This window comes from Schistocerca nitens, chromosome 1 (assembly GCF_023898315.1).
Source record: "Schistocerca nitens isolate TAMUIC-IGC-003100 chromosome 1, iqSchNite1.1, whole genome shotgun sequence".
Taxonomy (NCBI): Eukaryota; Metazoa; Arthropoda; class Insecta; order Orthoptera; family Acrididae; genus Schistocerca; species Schistocerca nitens.
Window position 1 is genome coordinate 660,978,666 of NC_064614.1, and position 20,701 is coordinate 660,999,366.

General features: G+C 35.3%; 1 protein-coding gene across 3 annotated transcripts; it reads right to left on the reverse strand.

The window, feature by feature from the left end:
• Positions 1-1,039: 1,039 nt before the first annotated feature.
• Positions 1,040-20,685, reverse strand: LOC126259078 (ras-related protein Rab-5C). Of its 3 annotated transcripts, none has more exons than XM_049955693.1 (6): positions 20,457-20,685; positions 19,894-20,065; positions 18,086-18,237; positions 14,620-14,836; positions 8,615-8,772; positions 1,040-2,631 (listed from the first exon to the last, which is right to left on the reverse strand). In XM_049955693.1, exons 2-5 carry the CDS (start codon positions 20,054-20,056, stop codon positions 8,660-8,662), a joined length of 645 nt encoding a protein of 214 aa, XP_049811650.1. In that variant the 5' UTR covers positions 20,057-20,065; positions 20,457-20,685; the 3' UTR covers positions 1,040-2,631; positions 8,615-8,659. The 3 variants fall into 3 exon arrangements, with proteins under 3 accessions (XP_049811650.1, XP_049811651.1, XP_049811652.1); XM_049955694.1 differs by lacking the exon at positions 20,457-20,685 and adding an exon at positions 20,156-20,291; XM_049955695.1 differs by lacking the exon at positions 20,457-20,685 and adding an exon at positions 20,163-20,288.
• Positions 20,686-20,701: the final 16 nt, after the last annotated feature.

Genomic DNA, 20,701 nt, shown 5'->3' on the forward strand with positions numbered 1-20,701 from the left:
TGTTGATAATTCTGAGAAACATGCTTCACTTCACACATATAAATTGAGAATAGTACGTTTCTGGCCAATGTCAGAATGAATGTGTAGTTAAGAAAAGCTGGTGTTTGAGGGATAGATACAGATGACCCATGTTATGATGCTGCCATTGAAATTAACCTGCTGTGGTTAGTTGCATGTTGTGCCACTAGATGGTCAATTTTGTTCTTGGCTACAGTTTGGTGGTGGCCATTCATTCTAGTTAAAAGCTGGTTATATACTACTGTTTGGTGGTGCCCATTCTAGTCAAGAGCTGATTGTCGTACCACCATGACAAACTGCAGTAATTGCAGAGCTGGTATATGGCATGGCTGCATTCACAAGTGGCACTGCCTCTGATGAAGGAAGCTAAGCCTGTGTGCGGACTGAAGCAGAAAGTGCTGACTGGGTGGCTTGGACAGGTCTTGCACAGGCATATGATTCTTGTGGCATGGGTTTGAGTTGGGAGAACCTCTTGCCACAGATAAAATTAACTGAAATTGAGGCTACAGCAGCTCTGTCCACAAATGTAGTTGATATAAATAGAATTTATTATTTGCTTGATTGACTGTGTGACCACTTTATGGACATGTCAAATGAACATTTGTTCAGTTCTTTATTTTACAAAGTCACATACTGCAGCACCGATTCAACACTTGCTTACCTGACAGCCTTTGTGTGCCAAGTAGTTAATTTCTAGACAAATTGTGTCACTAAAATTTTTGGCAGATTAAACTTTTGTATTTTGTCAAATTGAGAGCATTATAATTCAAGGGTTGTATTTCATACAATACCTCTCAAATCAACAAATGTGTCAACAAGAAGCAAATTCTTGAGTCAACTTTGTTAAATGAGGAAAAAAAAAAAAAACAACCTGTAAAGTATTTTATATGCAAATTTAAAACTTTTCAGATGTAACCTATCTTCAACTGAAAGATGTGCACTACATTTTGCAACATGCACCTGTTATTTTAGATAAATTTTATGGAACAGCAAGAAAATGTTAGCTTAATAAGGAAACAAATTTAGAATATATGTATCTTTAATAAGAGAAAAAACAGGTCATACATTTTTACAGTTATGTACACAACTGATTATGGGATCTTAAAAATATATATATATGTATGTATTGTATATGTGTAGCATCACAATGAATGTTACAGTTACTATCAAATTATATCCAGTAATTAATTACATAGAATCAAATTAACTACAAAAAGCCATCATGAGTCAGAACAGTACAAGTTCAATTGCACCTCCACACATTAAAATTGTAAAAATAAAAATCAGTATGTGACCATTAAAGTCTGTTAAAAAGGTGACTAGTACTGAAATTTCCTAAGGAATAATTTGAGACTATTTCAGAGATTTCACTATGAGAGGAGTGGTTATATGACCTGTTTTCCAGTCACTATGTTGGGGTAGCATGTATTTTTAATATTCATCCAGCACAAATGGGGAACACTAATATGCTGAAAAGTAGTAATGCAACGACTTTACAAATTCTGCAAGTTTTCAACCACACCAACATTTATTGTTACTGGTCTGACAGGTGGATGGATTTTCACAGCACATTCTGTTTCTCCATTAAGATGATGTAAGGAATGTTAGATCACCTACAAAAAGTTGATGGATGACAGGTCAAAGAAAGTTTTAGAACAACCAACTTAGACAAAGAGCTTTATTGCCCTCCCAGTAACTTTTCCAAGTTCACAATTTATGTACAAATAAGATTCTAAATAAACTTAAAATGCTTTTTCTATGGCCAGACAAAAGAATCAACTGCCAACTTGTTTATACAATACCAACTATGAACATTCTTCATAAATATAAGCTATCCACATAATTCTGTACAACATTCTTCCTGCACTTACAGGAAGCAGCATGTTTAAACATTAAACCATTTAGTATAACACTGAGCTCTGGAATCTATATGTAGCCACCATTTTGATACTTTTAAATTATGTAAAGGGCAGAATAAAATTTACATTCACCAGGGCAATACAGTATTTGTACATCTAAATAAATTTCATCTGTAGATATCTATTCTTTATAATATATGCATATATATATAGTAAATATGTTAGAAACTCATTTCTGATATATAAGAAAAATGATTGCAATAATTTATCCAAGACACTTTCACATAAAAACTGCACTACAATTTTCTGCATAATAAAATAGGTTTCAAGTAAGTATAATCAATCTGATGAATCAGATAACACAATGGCCAATGAGATACATATGTATTAACATTTGCTTACAAGCTGAAACAATTTTGTTAGAAAATACCAACTGCTACATAGACCCTACAAGCAGACAACACTGGTATTAACATTTTTCCAAATTGCACAGCATTGCAACTGTTCATTTTATATTCACAGTGCTTGAGAAGAGTGTATTCTTACAAATGTACACTTCCACATTACCTATAACTGCCAATGTTCATTTATGTTTTATGGGAATCAATTCAATTCATAATAGGAGTCCTTTCCACATGTGATGGTTCTCTGTTCTGACTGCCAGGAATGTTTCCAGCCACAGAAATGCCAGATGACCAGACTGGATTAGAGAAGCCAGTTGGATAACCACCTCCCAGCTAATAATGGAACAAACCTGTAATTTATAAATTTTAAAGAAAATTAGATGACAACATACACCGGTAAATGTTTTCTTTGAATTTATGTGCACAGAAATTGTTTGCAAGAAGGTAGGGTGAGAAATGTACAATCTCAAGTTATCAATGGCACAGTGGTTACATTCAAAACAATTTATGTAAGCTGCTTTTCTCAACAAAGATAATGTTGGATTCAGTTTTAAACACATACAAAAACAGCCACCAATAGTTAGCAAAAGAAGTTCACAAAAGAAGTTCAAAAGAAAAGTATGTTGCATGAGAGTATTTCAACACAACCTTTCATTGTTCACAGAACAATGAAAGTCTTATAGTCTTCTTGTGCTATTGTATAGTTCAGTTTATAGGGGATCCTTACATCTAGATTTGTAGCTTACTTTAACTGAAAACTTAATCAAAATCATTTACATTAGAATTTGTTCAGGTTTAAATTTTATTACCTCTCATTCAATGCTGTAAACACTTTGCTTTTATTAGCAGCCACCAAAAGAGGTAATTACAGCAGCACTGAATTAACTGCTTTATTACATATAACATGGGTAACCATCTCTCAACAAAATGGCACAGGACACATGCTCAATAGCATTATTTGAAAAGAAATGCTTGTTTCAGCCAGATTATCCCTTTAACTAATATGGGGCTTTAAATCTTTGATCTAAGTTACGTACAATTGAAATACAGTTGGGCCTGTAAGTTGGCACTTTCTCCCTTACAGAGAGATACTGAGTCATCCTGTACATAGTGTGTACAGGACCTCCAAAAAATTTTTCTCATCAAGAGCATACCTTACAATTTGCTGATCTGTCTTTATTTTACAGCTTATTCTGTTTAAACAGCATGCCTTGACAGACCTTTGAATGTGACCAAAAAAGACTTGTCTGGACATAGCCCTGAAAAAATTATTTGCCACAACTACAAACATTTCCTTGTTGATGCAAGGGAACTGCCACCAAATATGTGATTTACAATAGCAGCAATTAACTTTCTTAGCTTCACAGACCTGACAGTTTTTTCAGGTCAACAAATCCTATGAACATATCTTTAGTCTTGCTTCCATTACCAACCGCAATGTCACAATTGCCTCTTGCACCTTTACCTTTCCTAAAGCCAAACTGATCATTTAACACAGCCTCAAATTTCTTTTCCATTCCTCTGTATATTATTCTTGTAAGCGATTTGGATGCATGAACTGTTAAGCTGAGTGTGTGATAATTCTCACACTTGTCAGCTCTTTCAGTCTTCAGAATTGTGTGGCTGATTTTTTTTTTTTTTTTTTTTGGAAGTCAGTATGTCACCAGACTAACATTCTATGCATCAAAGTGAATAGTCATTTTGTTGCCACTTCCCAATGATTTTAGAAATAATGGAATGTTGTGTATTCCTCGTTTCTTATCTTAAGTCCTCCACAGCTCTCTTTAATTCTGATTCTAATACTGGATCCCTGTCTCTTCTAAATCAACTCTTGTTTCTTCTTACATTACATCAGATAAATCTTTCTCCTCTTAGAGGCTTTCAATGTACTCTTTCACCTATTCACTCTCTTCTGCATTTAATAGTGGAATCCCTGTTGCACTGTTAATGTTAGCACCCTTGCTTCAATTTCACCAAGTGGTGTTTTGACTTTCGCATATGCTGAATCAGTCCTTGACTGATTACATAATAGTAATTTCTTTACATTTATGATCACATTGCTTTAATTTTATACTCTAAGAAAATGTCAACAGTATAAAAATGTAATACAACTATTCCTATTATTTTATGTTGCTTCATTTATACCAGACACGTACGTATGATGTGTACATATGAGCAATTTACAAGTTCCAACTTTACATGTACCTACACTCTAATTTGGTCTCCAACTCCGAGCACATTGGTACATTTATATGGAGGCTTTTAAACAAGTTGTGCTTTCACCAGTATAAAGAGGTATTTCTGATTGCACAACTTCAGTTAAGTTTCAAATGCAAAGTATGCAATTAGTCCTTTTCTTTTAGTGTACAGTCAACTGTGAAACTTTAGTTTTTATGTGAAATTGATACATTAGCTTTTTCACAAAGTGCTCCACCTACTTCCAGCAACTGTTGGCAGAAAGACAAGGTTTACAATGACAGTTATTTAGCTTAGTGTTGTATCCCTTTGGATAGAAAGCAACTGTAAATTGTTTGCTTTCAAGTTCTCTTTGAAGAAAGCACAAAGCCATCAAAATTAATTCAACACTGATATCGAACAATCAGTTCTTAAAAATGAACCCTCGTAATTTTTCGGAAGTAAATTTACATACTTTGAGACATTAAAATTATGTTTGTCATGCCATACTAATGTCAGTGAAGGTGAAGCATCTTATCTCTTAGCATTAAGAGCAGCTAAGACATCCAAACCCAATGCAGTTACTGAAAACCTAACATTGCCTGCAGCAACTTATATGGTCAGTGTTTCAATAGGCGTGGAAGAAGCAAAAAATTGAAAAATTCTAACGCCAATATCAGGCTGAATTGATGAAATGGCTGAAGGTGTTCATGATTGGATAATTTACCAGGTTAGTTCATGGCAATTCTTCAATTTGATGAATCAATGGATGCAGCAAACTTTTCATTGTTCTTATGTTTTGTGAGGTATGAACATGATATGGACACACAATTTGTTGTTTTGTAAAATAATACTGAGTCATGTAAAATGACAATGTGGGATTTTCATGAAGCTAGTAGGAGCTGTACTAACAGGCTGGACAAAGTGTTTCCGTGTGTAGTGCTGTTGGAAAAGCACTAACAGGAAAGAACAGCTAATTAATGAAAATAAGAGTGTCTTATACCACAGGTGGAATGGATAGGCTGGTTCCTTCAAAGACAGGATCCTGTAACAAAAAATAGGCCAAAAATCTCCATGCAATTGTTAGTGAAGCTATAAAAATAGTAAATTTTATTTAAAAATCTAAATGTCACAGAATATGCTGTTTGTGAAATTATGCAAGTAAATGGGAGAAAATAAATCACTTCTTTTCCATATAGAAGTTAGATGTGTTACCCTGATATTTGAAGTGTGAAATGAATTGCTAACATTTTTTTCTAGGCTAAACAAATGCTGTTCTTGACATTTTTACGGTGATTATCACTTTCACTTAGCTAATTTATTTTACCATTTAAATGACTAATGTGAATTTATGAGGACATGATGAAAACTTAAGTGACAATTCATGCTTTCATTAATAAGCTTAATATCTGGATTATTGACCTTCAAACCATAAATTTGAACATATTCCCCTTCAGATTATATTGAGAAAAATTGAAAGACATTTACTCATCACAGTTTAGATTGCACGACAACTTATCTGCATAAGCTAAAAACTCAGTTGGCAGAAAATTTTGCAGAAGACAAAAATGATTTCTTGGAGCTGTGTTCTGAATCCATTTAGTGGAAGTGTTGCTGCTGCTAAGTTACCAGTTAAGATTCATGGCCAGCTTGTGAAAATGTCTGCAAACAGAATGCTCCAACTTCAATTTACATCTTGAGATGTAAATAAGTTCTGGATTTCTTGTCTAAATGACAAAGGGAATTTAATCACTGAAGCATTTACAATGTTAATTTAATCACTGAAGCATTTACAATGTTAATTTAATCACTGAAGCATTTACAATGTTAATTTAATCACTGAAGCATTTACAATGTTAATTTTGCCACATCACTGTCTAGGGTTTTTCATCTATATTTGCACTAACAGCCAAATAAGGAACCTCCTCATTCAATATGCTTTTGGTTCTTCCTAACACAAATTCATATACAAGAAACTTAACTTAGAAACAAATGCAACCATCAATTTCATTTCTTTACACGTGTACTTACTGTAAGTGAAGTGTTTATTATAAGTAATTTTTTCCACTTAAAATGATTTAATATTTTAGGCTATTTTGTGATTCCTTTAATGTCACTAAATGATTCTCTAGAGGCTTAATAATGCTAGTGTTGTGCAGAACAGGGGAGTCATGTAGTGGTCAAAATCATTCTTCACGTGGAGAGGGTTTCATGTTTGTATCTCCTCATGTTTGCATTTTCATCACTTAAATCTTTATTGAAGTGATATTTTTATTCAATTAATTGGTATAACTTTTATTTCTGATATTTTACCAGTTTACTAATACTTTATCATTTTAATCATCTTATTAACTTTTTCATTTACACTTCTTCCTATCACTATTTAAATCTGTCCATGTGATTTCAATTATTTCTGTGTATTAACTTTAATTTCATTTCTTCTGTTTTATCGTTTTATATTTTCATTCAAGTCTCTACATTAATTTTATTCCTCATTCTAACTGCAATTTTTTTCAGTTCCTTCATTTAATCATAGGTTTTTTGTCCATAGTGTAACATGAAGTTTTGTTTTCACGGTTTTGTGACACCAGGAAATTTGCTTGTAATAATGAAAATACATCTGACAGCATTGCATTGGCAACATAAATAGGCTACTTCATTCTGTTCTTTTAAACAATGAAACTGCATTTTGAATAAATACTACAGATAAATAAAAATTAAAACTTGCACAGAGCTTTCAAATAAAACAGAATAAGAGGAAGAAAAAGAGAAAATAAAGTGAATACAATGATGAAAGTGACATGCCAATGGATTAAAAATGAAGTTTCATGTAAACAAATTAACTGATTAAAAATGAGTCACTTCACTAAAGCTTTAAACAAATTTCAAAGAAACTGGTTCAAGTCAAACTCATAACTTTCTACACAATAGGAAAGCCTCTAATACTACACTTTGCCCCCACTGTGTACTTAAGCCTCTATAAAATGATTTTTCATCAATTACTCACAAATGAGGGTCCACACTGACGAATGGCTCCAGATGTGATACCGGGGACAACACATACCACTGTACATATGGTTTCAAAAAGTCACTCCCACCCATGGGGGACCTCTCCTTATTAGACATTATCCTATGTGATAACGAATGTCTTATCAAAATTAAAATTCCACCGGTTGGTAGGTTTTTGCTTCACATTTATCATTCAGCACCTGCAGTAACAATCTAATCTAATACCTATTGTTTGAACATTTGCTGTTACCATATGAGATGTCCTGTGAATTCTCTATGCCACCCCCCACTAATTCAGACTCAATTATTTTCTCCCTAACAATCTTTTACTAAAAAAATTTTTACATAATTTTCACACTTGTTTTTTACTGACCTGAAAGGATGTTGGTTCAATGGTTACTTTGTTTGGTAGGTCATAAGTACATTTTCAGGCATCCTTGACACTGACTAGACTTAAGGCTATTGCCTTTAATAGTACTGATTAACATGTTCATAGAAATATGAAGACAATAGTCACTCCAAGTCACTTTGATAATAGTTAGGCTGATTATCAACAACTTTTTATATTTCCAGTGCTCCAGTATCTGTTCTAGGAGCACTGAGCCTACACAATGAACTAAGTGCTTCTCGAGAGCCTTTCAGTAACATACTTCTACAGAATTATTTTTGAATCTTTACATGCAATAGTGTCACCTCTAAATACAACAGTTTAATCTCCTGGAACAAAAGCTTGATATGTCGCACTGTAAAACATTTTTCAGATTAATCTGGATTATATAGAAATTAAACTGTAAATATTATTGTCATCAATGACAAACTTTTAAAAGAAAATGTTTGCAGTAGAAGAAGCCATCCTATCTGATTACTGAACTTCATGAACTTATTGTGTGTCCTATTGGGAAAAGGGAGGGTTGAGAAATCTCTGCATGCATCATGCTTTGTCAAGGGTTGGGCCTTTTTTACTGTCAGGACAAAAAATTTACAAATAAATATAGCGGTTTAGCACTGATTAAATGAAGTGTGTGTTATTCTAAGGAATACTCATGAAAATTAAAAGTTTCTGCTATGTTTTAATTAAAGAGTTGAGGTATTCACATGGAAGGTAAATTTAGCTTGCAGATAGCTTTTAGACAATAACAAAAAACTTACTTGACTTGAATAAGATGAAAAACTGTAAGTGAGAGGTGGAATGGATCACTTGCAGCAATTTCCAGGTGCTTTCTGCTGCCCTTCTGACTCCACAAGTCTGCGCCCTTGTCCACTAGTGCCTGCACCTGTTACTTGCTCATTCTTTGGAAGTTTCTTGGCTGCAAGAAAGTTAAACACACTACACATCAGAAATAAGCAAGGATAAGAATCACGAAAATAAATTTTAGGCAGAATTTCTATTAAAGGAGATACCCTACCAAAGTTCTAGAATAATACTTTCCAAACTAATTGTTACAAATGCATGCAAACTTTACTCGTTTCAGTTTTTACCAAAACTTTACTGACTACTTAAAAAAGAAGGTACACATAATTTAACTTTATTAAACTTTTCTAAAGTTCTTTTGATATGACAAACAGCTCTTTACACATTTAAAGGCTGAAATAATTCAGAGCCAAATAATTGATATAGCATTGAAAAACATACAGAAACTTACCTTCTGACATAAATTTAAGTATTGTCAAATGTGCAGATTCTCTTAAGATTTTGAACGAATCAATACGCAAGCTGAAATACACATAAGTATGGAGAAGTGTGCCAACAACTGGAATGCAGAAAGAAAAGGAGAGGAAGCTGTCACACAAACTTCTCTAATGCAGAATTATATTGCAATATGACTGACTTGCCAAACATATTTCTAATTATTTTCCATGTAGCATGCTTTGGGTAGGGCATCCATATCAACTTTTTCCAAGTGTATCACTTATTTCTTGTTCATTTCATGTACAACTGGTGAAAGACTCATCTTATCAGGTACCAAATGTCTCCAAACTGGAGTGACAAAAGTGCCATCACTATGTCCGGACATAATAGCACTGCTTACAAGTAAATTTATTTAATACTTATTTCTCCCCTCTCACTTAAAACTAATGGCTCGTAATAGTTTTACAATAAAGCTAACTAACACAAAGCATCATATCTGTTGGACAGTTATGTATTCCTACTGCATATAAAATATGAATGCAAATAATTTTTTTACGAATAAGCCCATTTCAAGGGCTAACTTCCAAAATGAATCTCATTTGATGTGTGTAATTGACTATTTACCACAGTAAACCATATGTCATTGTTGCTGGCTACAGGTGCTCAAAGTACAGCAGAAGTACTTCGAAACTTAACCCACATTTTAGAGGATGTTTCATTACAATCAATGTATTCCCTCTTGCAACAGAAACTATTCCAATATTCCTTTTAATCAAGTTATTGTTTTTGCCTCTGTCTTCATCTGTTAAGAAGTAGGAAGGTAAATACCCAGCTACTAAAATTGTGGGCGAAGTGCAGGAAGTCCAGATCACCTTAATGTAGTTTTCTACTGTTCTCTATAGACCAGACTACATTATTTTATTTCAAATTTCTCGTTACCAACAACCCTACATGAATGAAGTGTTAATCTCGCTAATCTTATTTCACGATCTTGCTTTAAGATGATGTATTAACAGTGTTATAATATTATAGCCATTATGACTAGAGTTAACTACAAGTGGGGGGGGGGGGGGGGGGGAAGTAACAACCAACTCTAAGACTAGCCTTCATACCAATGTTATGAAGACTGAGGCTAATGTTGCATATTTGATCCCCCTGAAATCTTGCTTGTGGTGATAGACTGATCTGTAGCACAGCCTTGGGTCTACTTTAGGTTGGAAAGAGACAATTCACTAGTTTCAAAGCCTAATAATCATGTCCACACCACACAGAAAAATGCAGCTCTGGTCAAATACATAACTTTTCTACTGTATTTATCATGTCTACAGTACAATCAATATTTTGATCAGCAGAACAAATTGCTTAACATTTCATGTTAGATTTGTTTGTGTTCTACTAACATTTACAGTTTTACATGAACCATGGACCTTGCCGTTTGTGGGGAGGCTTGCGTGCCTCAGGGGATACAGATAGCCGTACCATAGGTGCAACCACAACGGAGGGGTATCTGTTGAGAAGCCAGACAAACGTGTGGTTCCTGAAGAGGGGCAGCAGACTTTTCAGTAGCTGCAGGGGCAACAGTCTGGATGATTGATCTAGGCCTGTAATACTAACCAAAACAGCCTTGCTGTGCTGGTATTGCGAATGACAAAGCAAGGGGAAACTACAGCTGTAATTTTTCCCGAGGGCATGCAGCTTTACAGTATGGTTAAATGATGATGGCATCCTTTTGGGTAAAATATTCCGGAGGTAAAATAGTCCCTGATTCGGATCTCTGGGCAAGGACTACTTAGGAGGACGTTGTTATCAGGAGAAAGAAAACTGATGTTCTACGGGTCTGAGCGTGGAATGTCACATTCCTTAATTGCGTAGCTAGGTTAGAACATTTACAAAGGGAAATGGATAGGTTAAAGGTAGATATAGTGGGAATTAGTGAAGTTCAGTGGCAGGAGGAACAAGACTTCTGCTCAGGTGAATACAGGGCTATAAATACAAAATCAAATAGAGGTGATGCAGGAGTAGGTTTAATAATGAATAAAAAAAAAAAAATAGGAATGCAGGTAGGCTACTACAAACAGCATAGTTAACGCATTATTGTGGCCAAGATAGATACGAAGTCCACACCCACTACAGTAGTACAAGTTTATTATATGCCAACTACAGGTGACTAAGATATTAATGAAATTTATGATGAGATAAAAGAAATTATTCAGGTCGTGAAGGGAGACGAAAATTTAATAGTCATGGATGACTGGAATTCGGTAGTAGGAGAAGGTAGTAAAGGAAACGTAGTAGGTGAATACGGATTGGGGGGAAGGAATTAAAGAGGAAGCCGCCTGGTAGAATTTTGCACAGAGCACAACTTAATCATAGGTAACACTTGGTTCAAGAATCATAAAAGAAGGTTGTATACCTGGAAGAATCCTGGAGATACTAAAAGGTATCAGATAGATTATATAATGGTAAGACAGAGATTTAGGAACCAGGTTTTAAATTGTAAGACATTTCCAGGGGCAGATGTGGATTCTGACCACAATCTATTGGTGATGAACTGCAGATTGAAACTGAAGAAAATGCAAAAAGCTGGGAATTTAAGGAGATGGGACCTCGATAAACTGAAAGAACCAGAGGTTGTAGAGAGTTTCAGGGAGAGCATAAGGGAACAATTGACAGGAATGGGGGAAAGAAATACAGTAGAAGAAGAATGGGTAGCTCTGAGGGATGAAGTAGTGAAGGCAGCAGAGGATCAAGTAGGTAAAAAGACAAGGGCTAATAGAAATCCTTGGGTAACAGAAGAAATATTGAATTTAATTGATGAAAGGAGAAAATATAAAAATGCAGTAAATGAAGCAGGCAAAAGGGAATACAGACGTCTCAAAAATGAGATCGACAGGAAGTGCAAAATGGCTAAGCAGGGATGGCTAGAGGACAAATGTAAGGATGTAAAGGCTTCTCACTAGGTTAGGGGTAAGATACTGCCTACAGGAAAATTAAAGAGACCTTTGGAGAAAAGAGGACCCCTTGCATGAGTATCAAGAGCTCAGATGGAAACAGAGTTCTAAGCAAAGAGGGGAAGGCAGAAAGGTGGAAGGAGTATATAGAGGGTCTATACAGGGGTGATGTTCTTGAGGACAATATTATAGAAATGGAAGAGGAGGTAGATGAAGATGAAATGGGATATATGATACTGCATGAAGAGTTTGACAGAGCACTAAAAGACCTGAGTCGAAACAAGGCCCCGGGAGTAGACAACATTCCATTAGAACTACTGACTGCCTTGGGAGAGCCAGTCCTGACAAAACTCTACCATCTGATGGGCAAGATGTATGAGACAGGTGAAATACCCTCAGACTTCAAGAAGAATATAATAATTCCAATCCTAAAGAAAGCAGGTGTTGACAGATGTGAAAATTACCGAACTATCAGTTTAATAATCCATGGCTGCAAAATACTAACAGAAATTCTTTACAGATGAGTGGAAAACTGGTAGAAGCTGACCTCGGGGATGATCAGTTTGGATTCCGTAGAAATATTGAAACACGTGAGGCAATACTGACCCTATGACTTATCTCAGAAAATAGATAAAGGAAAGGCAAACCTACATTTCTAGCATTTGTAGACTTAGAGAAAGCTTTTGACAATGTTGACTAACTCTTTCAAATTCTGAATGTGGCAGGGGTAAAATACAGGGAACGAAAGGCTATTTAGAAATTGTACAGGAACCAGATGGCAGTTATAAGAGTCGAGGGACACGAAAGGGAAGCAGTTGTTGGGAAGGGAGTGAGGCAGGGTGTAGCCTCTCCCCGATGTTATTCAATCGGTATATTGAGCAAGCAGTGAAGGAAGCTAAAGAAAAGTTTGGAGTAGGTATTAAAATCCATGGAGAAGAAATAAAAACCAGGTTCGCCGATGTCGTTTTATTTCTGTCAGAGACAGCAAAGAACCTGGAAGAGCAGCTGAATGGAATGGACAGTGTCTTGAAAGGAGGATATAAGATGAACATCAACGAAAGCAAAACGAGGATAATGGAATGTAGTCAAATTAAGTCGGGTGATGCTGAGGGAATTAGATTAGGAAATGACACACTTAAAGTAGTAAAGGAGTTTTGCTATTTAGGGAGTAAAATAACTGATGATGGTCGAAGTAGAGAGGATATAAAATGTAGACTGGCAATGGCAAGGAAATCGTTTCTGAAGAAGAGAAATTTGTTAACATCGAGTATAGATTTAAGCGTCAGAAAGTCATTTCTGAAAGTATTTGTATGGAGTGTAGCCATGTATGGAAGTGAAACATGGACGATAAATAGTTTGGACAAGAAGAGAATAGAAGCTTTCGAAATGTGGTGCTACAGAAGAATGCTGCAGATTAGATGGGTAGCTCACATAATTACCGAGGAGGTATTGAATAGGACTGGGGAGAAGAGGAGCTTGTGGCACAACTTGACTAGAATAAGGGATCAGTTGGTAGGACATGTTCTGAGCCATCAAGGTATCACCAATTTAGTACTGGAGGGCAGCGTGGAGGGTAAAAATCGTAGAGGGAGACCAAGAGATGAATACACTTAACAGATTCAGAAGGATGTAGGTTGCAGTAGGTACTGGGAGATGAAGAAGCTTGCACAGGATAGAGTAGCATGGAGAGTTGCATTAAACCAGTCTCTGCACTGAAGACCACAACAACAACATTAACATTTTTTTGTGCGTATCCTGATTACATGATGGCCAAGGAGTACATACATTCTACTACAGAATGCCTGCAGTGGAAGAATCTTAGTAAGACTACTGATCTCACTGAAAGTAAACAACTCAGCACATTTCTCTATACTTTCAACAATAAGTGAGCTTTCATGCTGAACTTACAGTATATTTTTGCTTGTATCCTTGACAGAATCATAGTGGACCAATAGGTATGACAAGTTCAGCACCAAATTTCTTAATGCTCATTTGCAAAGCTTTCCTCAGGAACTTTGTTAAATTTGTATCTAATGTAGTATTTGTGTTCTGATCAAAGTTGTGAAACTGTATGCACATACTAACCAATTTAACATTGTTAATTTCCAAGAGCAACACAATAAAATGGCAAAATACCTTATTGTGTGGCCTGAGAAGTTCTGTCTTTCATTTTTCGTTACTTGTCTATGTATTGATCATATTTTGTGGGCCAATTTACAAAATATTGTCAGAGCACTCCAATGTGAGTACATTTAACATAATTTCTAATGTTCTTGTAAGTCCAATGCTAATGTACCTTTTCGCATTTTAATGTTTCAGTTTTATTCAATTTTTTCCATCTCAGTAACTGATTTAGCTGCTTCTACATTACTTCAGTGTTTCTCAATTCAAAGCACCAGTAATTAAACAGTTATCAATATGCAAATAGCCCACAGAATTTAAGAACCTGTCACAAATGTAATAAGGTGCAAGGTAGAACAGGAACGTTTTAAGAAATTGTAAATATAATTTGTAAGTAAAATTGTGCACACCTGATGGTAAAGGAATTTACATCATGTACTGTGTTGACTCACCAATTGCTAGGAAGATCTCATTCACATTCATTGCAGTCTTAGCAGATGTTTCCATGAACAAAAGGCCATTTTCTTCTGCATATCCTTGCGCATCATCATGTTCCACCACTCTCTTGTTAGCAAGGTCAGACTTGTTTCCAGCCAAAGCAATCACAATATTTGGTGATGCTTGTCTCTGAAGCTCTTTCACCCACGTTTTTGCTCTTGCAAATGTATCCTATATAACATTATGTAATTTCAAAAATTTATAGCTAATCGATAATCATGTTCAACAAACAGTTTTAAGTTATTTTTCACAAAAATAATGTACCTATTTTTAAAAATGACTGAAGACTATCTCAAAGAGAGTACTTACCTTTATATCAAAAGAAGAATGTGTTAGGGACATTGCACATTAACAATTTTTGTGTGAATGTATAATATGAAAAAATGTTCCACAGAAAAAAATTATGCAGGTCGTAACTTCTGGTAATATGCAAAGTTGATACACTGAGTATAAGTAAAGAGACAATGAAATGGAGTTGGCCATTGTAATGGGTGAAAGTTTACATAGATTTAACAAGACAATTTCCAATTTACTACTTATCTGAGGTCAAAATAGTTAAAATGAGATGCAGAGGGGGAAAAAAGTCACACTTTAGCATACAAATCCTACTTAAAAAATCACTAAAAGAAAAGTTGCCACTCGCCATGTAGCAGAGATACTGAGTCGCAGATAGGCACAACAAAAATCGCAAATATACGCTTTTGGCCAATGAGGCCTTTGTCACACACACACACACACACACACACACACACACACACACACACACGATTACAGCCTCTGGCCAGAGGCTGTAGCCATATGTGCGAGATTCATTAGCACATGCACGTGTGTATATTTTCGACAAAGGCCTCATTGGCTGAAATCTTATATTGCAACAGTCTTTCTTGTGCTTATCTGCAACTCCGCATCTCCGCTATATGGTGAGTGGCAACTTTCCTTTTCATGATCTAGTTACATTCATCCTGGATTTTCTATTGTTTAATTACAATTCATTTTTGAAATAAACACTTCAAGCTGGTAGTTTTTACAGCTGGCTGGCACAGAAATGCAGAGTATCATTCAGTTATGTACAAAAACATGTATCACATACCACTGAAGACTCTTCACAAATAAGATTTGAAATGCATATGGCACTTCATTTAGTTGCATTAATTAATCCCTTCCCAAGGATACAGTTTTACATGCAGGATTTAAACTGGCAACTACACAGTTGGCTTCCTGCCAATGCAGACACTAGTTCCTGGTATAAGTCTTAATGACTAGATGCTCAGGTTGTAGTTTAGACACCGCAAGGTGTCTTCTCTAATTATTTACATTTAGATGACTAATAACTGAAGTTTGTTAATAATCACAGTTTAGTGAAAGAAAAAGCACCTGCAGAAGCAATTGCATCTTCCAAGAAATAACACAAAAGCACTAATTAGCTATTCTTAAACATTCCACCATACAGGAAGTTAACTTTGTAAAATTACGGTAAAGTTTTAGTCATTGACTAATGGTGAATATATGCTTTAGATGAATTTACTTTTTCTTGAAGCTCTCATCTTCATGTTACCCCTACACGCTAATTCTGAAAATGGTGTGTTCAGGTTATTACACTGTCATGGGAGGTCCGAGTATTGGAGTTGTAACCTTACTGAGTTGTAACCTGAGTTGTAAACTACTTTGCCTGGTAAGAGCTTTGGTTAAAGAGAGAGAGAGAGAGAGAGAGAGAGAGAGAGAGAGAGAGAGAGAGAGATCATTTGCTTATCTGAATGCCAAGCAAGTCTTAAAATAATAAGCCTTAAGCACAAAATTTTACAGAATATATTAAATGCATGCAAATGAACAAGCAGAACAGCAAGCTATGCTGAAAATGACATGGCAGGGAGTATTTCAAAAAGACATCCAGTAAAACGAACAAGTATGGTTAAAGTTTAAATCCTGGCGACAACGTCAAAGATGGTTTCAGAGCAAAGTCTGTTTCAGTAACTATTCTGAGACTGCACAGCTTACACGACATCTGAATGCTGCTGACTGAAGGTAAGATTAATCTGCTAAACTAAGTAATTTTCATGTCACATGTACATTAACTAATAAGTTAATGAACACCTCTTGTTCATTGGGGGGAAAAAAAAGCCCTATTTTACCCCCATGAAGAGATGCAAACTTCTTTCACAATGATTTTACAGATTAACTGTTCCATTACGCCTAAAAGGTCAAAACATTTAGGAAGCAAATTTTTCATTATATCAATAATCACATTTGAAGAAATAACCTCCATATGGTTTACAGACAGCATTATATAACCCCCTGTTAAGGCTGAAACCTGTGAAGTGCTAAGCAAATTACAATATGAGGGCCTTCTCCAGAATATGTATTTAAAAACACCCATGCTGGCAATGTGCACAACACTCTTTTTGCACAATTTTGCCATTCTGAGAATTTAATTTTTTTTAGCAATGGCATGTGTTCAGAATTATGAAGGAGAGAAAAAAATCAATGAATCATTTAAATTTAGTGAACAAAAGTCAAGCCAGAAATTTAGCATACATGTCATCAGAGAATGCTATTTATTACATCACCTGGCATACAATTTATACGGATTTCATGCCGATATCAGCCATTTCATTTCTGTAGTAATCTGCTAAAAATTGTGTTTTCGTTTAGCAATAAGATTTATGGGGCACACAACACAGTGAAATATCAAAAAAATTTACATAAACAATCAAATTCTCATACTACATACCTACAAGTTATGAGAAGGTACAACATCAGATACATTTTTAACATGTTTTAGAGAAGCATATTAATTGAACAGTATCCCATATAAACATATTTCACTAAGTTTTGGCTCTATGCAAAGCATCTATTGGAGTGGAAAATTTGCAGTAGGGTTTAATATTTGTTCTTTAGTGTAAGTTATGTTTCTGGAATACTAATTTGAAGTTTAGACATTCATGGGAGAAAATCTCAAATTAAGAAAGTCAGCTAAACATAGAAGGGATAAAGAGAAATGTTGATATGAGCTGTCAACTTCAATCAGTGACATAGGAAACATCCAACAAGCTCCATAAACAGTATGGTGACTAATGTGATTAGCACTTTTTCAAGCAGGCTAAGCTACATCAGTGCCACCCCAACCTGTTTCCCTTACTTCTCACCCCCATTAGTTGGCTTCAACTAACAACAAAACTGAATACACACACTGAAAGGTGACTTTATAGCAGCCATTAACATCATACAACTGGCCAAAGCTGACAACCTATCTAACATTTCTTTTGACCCCAAAGGAGATGTTAGTGAAGTAGGTCTGCAATAGATTTCACCAACAAGTTCATGTTTAGGCTTACTGCAAATGTTATTACAAAGTTAAACTTCAAAACAAATCTTTCCAACATGACTACAGTTTGTCTGCCAATACTCCATAGCAGATCTTACCTGGTTTGTTATATCATAAACAACAATTGCAGCCTGTGCACCTCTGTAATACATGGGTGCTAAACTGTGGTATCTCTCTTGACCAGCTGTATCCCATATCTCAAATTTCACTGTTGTGTCTTCCAGACAAACAGTCTGTGTTAGAAATGCAGCTGTAAATTTATTAAAGATATTTTAGCAGAATAATGTGTTGCAATACATACTGTTATAAACACTATTATTGTATTATTAAAAAATTACTGTCTTCACAGTAATTCTGTAGATCTTTCATTGGAAGCTTACATAAAAACTATTCTATTACAGTCTTTGCATTATGAGTACACTTTAGTAGAATTTTTCCTTATTTGTAGGAACATTTACATATTAGAAGAATTATTACACCCTTCCTCTCAATGTAGCAACCTGGGTGCAGAAGAGTCTATATTGTCAACTATGGCAATCAGTTTAATGATCTACAAAACATCAATTTTTATTAGTAGTCATTTTGGTATTAGTCCATCTTCAAATTAACACTAACAAATATTTTTCTAATTTTGTTATTCAGGTCTCAAGAGCATTTGCAAATGCTTATGGTAAAGACATGTATAAACTGGCATTTGATTCCTGACAATCTTATTTTGGAGCTGAGTGTGAAATATTTTTAAAAAATTCCCTGCTTGAGTAGCTGTAATTGACTCCATTGATTATTAGACTAAATATAAATTTCAACTAGAACCTGAAAAGTTAAAATAAATCTCATCTTCCAGAGAGATAGAGAGAGAGAGAGAGAGAGAGAGCCCTCATAGAAGTACTTGCCACAAAAGGAGGCAAGCTTGCAGGTTCTAAGCCGGGGCCAGCATAGTTTTAATCTGCATGGAAGTTTGGCATGTTATTTTAACCATTTTCAAGTGGTTTTAATTAAAATGTATGCTAACATAATGCACAGTTACTGAAATCTATTACACAGCTACAACCATTAACCCTTAAAAGCAATTTACACTTTGATAAGCAAAGGACTTATTCGATTTCTTTTCACATTTCGTTGGCACAGCTTGAACTTAAGGCCTAACCCACCTGCAACAGATTCGTCTCAATTCACAACAGACCAACGAATTACGTCTGTTTCCATTCTATTCAATAATAATTACAAACTATTACTTTTTGCAATCTTTCACCTTCTTATACAGTATGTTAAGTTCCACAGAACATTTACTTTGCTACTTCATGTACAAATAACTATAGTATGATTTGCGCTAACAGATTTTGATTTACATCACTTCCCTCTGCATGTCATTTTTGCATTTGTTTACTTTCGTAAACTTTTCAATAGCCTGTGAAAAAATATTCATGGTATCTCTTATTCCAGCAGCATAGATGTAATCAATGCCAATGCTATGTTGGCATTTATCCACGGAAAATGTGCAAGTAATAAGTTTTTAGAAACCCTAGATCTCTCTTATAGCACTGTTCGATTTCTTTTCATCCAACTACCTTAGCTAATCTGAGTAATTTGTTCCCGCAAAGCATTAATTATTTCTCAGGAAAATCCTGAAAATACCTAACTGTCGGCAAAGTTATTTCTTACCTTATGTTTTTTAAAATTACGTTCCTTTATTTCTCTATGCATCAAACGCGTCACTCCTGACAGGTCAGACAGTACACAAAGAGTAGCGTCATCACAACACTATTATCAGACAGTCAAAGAATTAAAAAAGCTACCTCCACATCGCTAAAATTTGTCCCAGAACAATTTAATAGTACTAATTAGATACAAACTATACGTGAACTTACGAAGTCTCAAGGCGACACGTTTCTTGATGCTGACTCACCTCCTATTGTGCTTTCCTGATATTCGTGGAATTGCCCTTTAACAAACCTGAGGACTAAACTCGATTTGCCAACAGCAGATTCACCAAGAAGAACAAGTTTAAACTGACAGACCTTTCCTTGCGTTGATCCATTTGGCCTCTGGGCCCCACCGCGACTGGCCATGACAGAGCCCTGCAACAAAACGATACCGATTAGTTCTATCTCAAAAGAATTTTCCATTCCATCAAACTTGTCAGCTCTTTACTGTCACGTTGTCTATACCCCTCACGTGTTTTCGTCCTACGGTTGACGTTAGGCAAAATTAAAGTGGCTGACGTTTACTCCGTAAGTGAAAACAATCAGCTGACACCACTGAAGTTTAGCCATACTCCTGCAGAGAGCATACTATTCTGACAGCTGAAAGCGGTACAAATTTTCGATTGCTACAAAGACTAGGTCCAGCAAACCAACTAGGGTAGAGATAAAGAATAAAAATTTAAATACAGTATCTGAATAATAAATAAGTGTCTGATACTGAGAATATATATCTAAGAATTTTTTTTTCCTAAGAGGAGCAACCTACCTTTCAAACTACACACAATGTCCACTGATCGATTATAATACACCACAAAACGGAGATTCAGAGCCGATACGATCGAATGCCAAAACAAACTACACAACCAACAACTAATTAGCCACTAAGACTGCTGAATATATGGTTGAGCATGGGCGACTTTCTCACAGCCCTATCGCACCTTCCAGCATCGAAACACCCCCTACCATAGCCACATCACAAAAGTGAACTACATTCATAGACTCTAATAATTG

What these genes read in the sequence shown, in the direction of transcription:
- LOC126259078 (XM_049955693.1), bottom strand. Translation starts at nt 20,056, where the DNA reads ATGGCCAGTCGCGGTGGGGCCCAGAGGCCAAATGGATCAACGCAAGGA. An exon ending in TCAGGAAAGCACAATAGGAG is followed by an intron (nt 18,238 to 19,893) that starts GTGAGTCAGCAT and finishes ATAAATTTACAG; the next exon opens with CTGCATTTCTAACACAGACT. An exon ending in TTTATGATATAACAAACCAG is followed by an intron (nt 14,837 to 18,085) that starts GTAAGATCTGCT and finishes AATGTTATATAG; the next exon opens with GATACATTTGCAAGAGCAAA.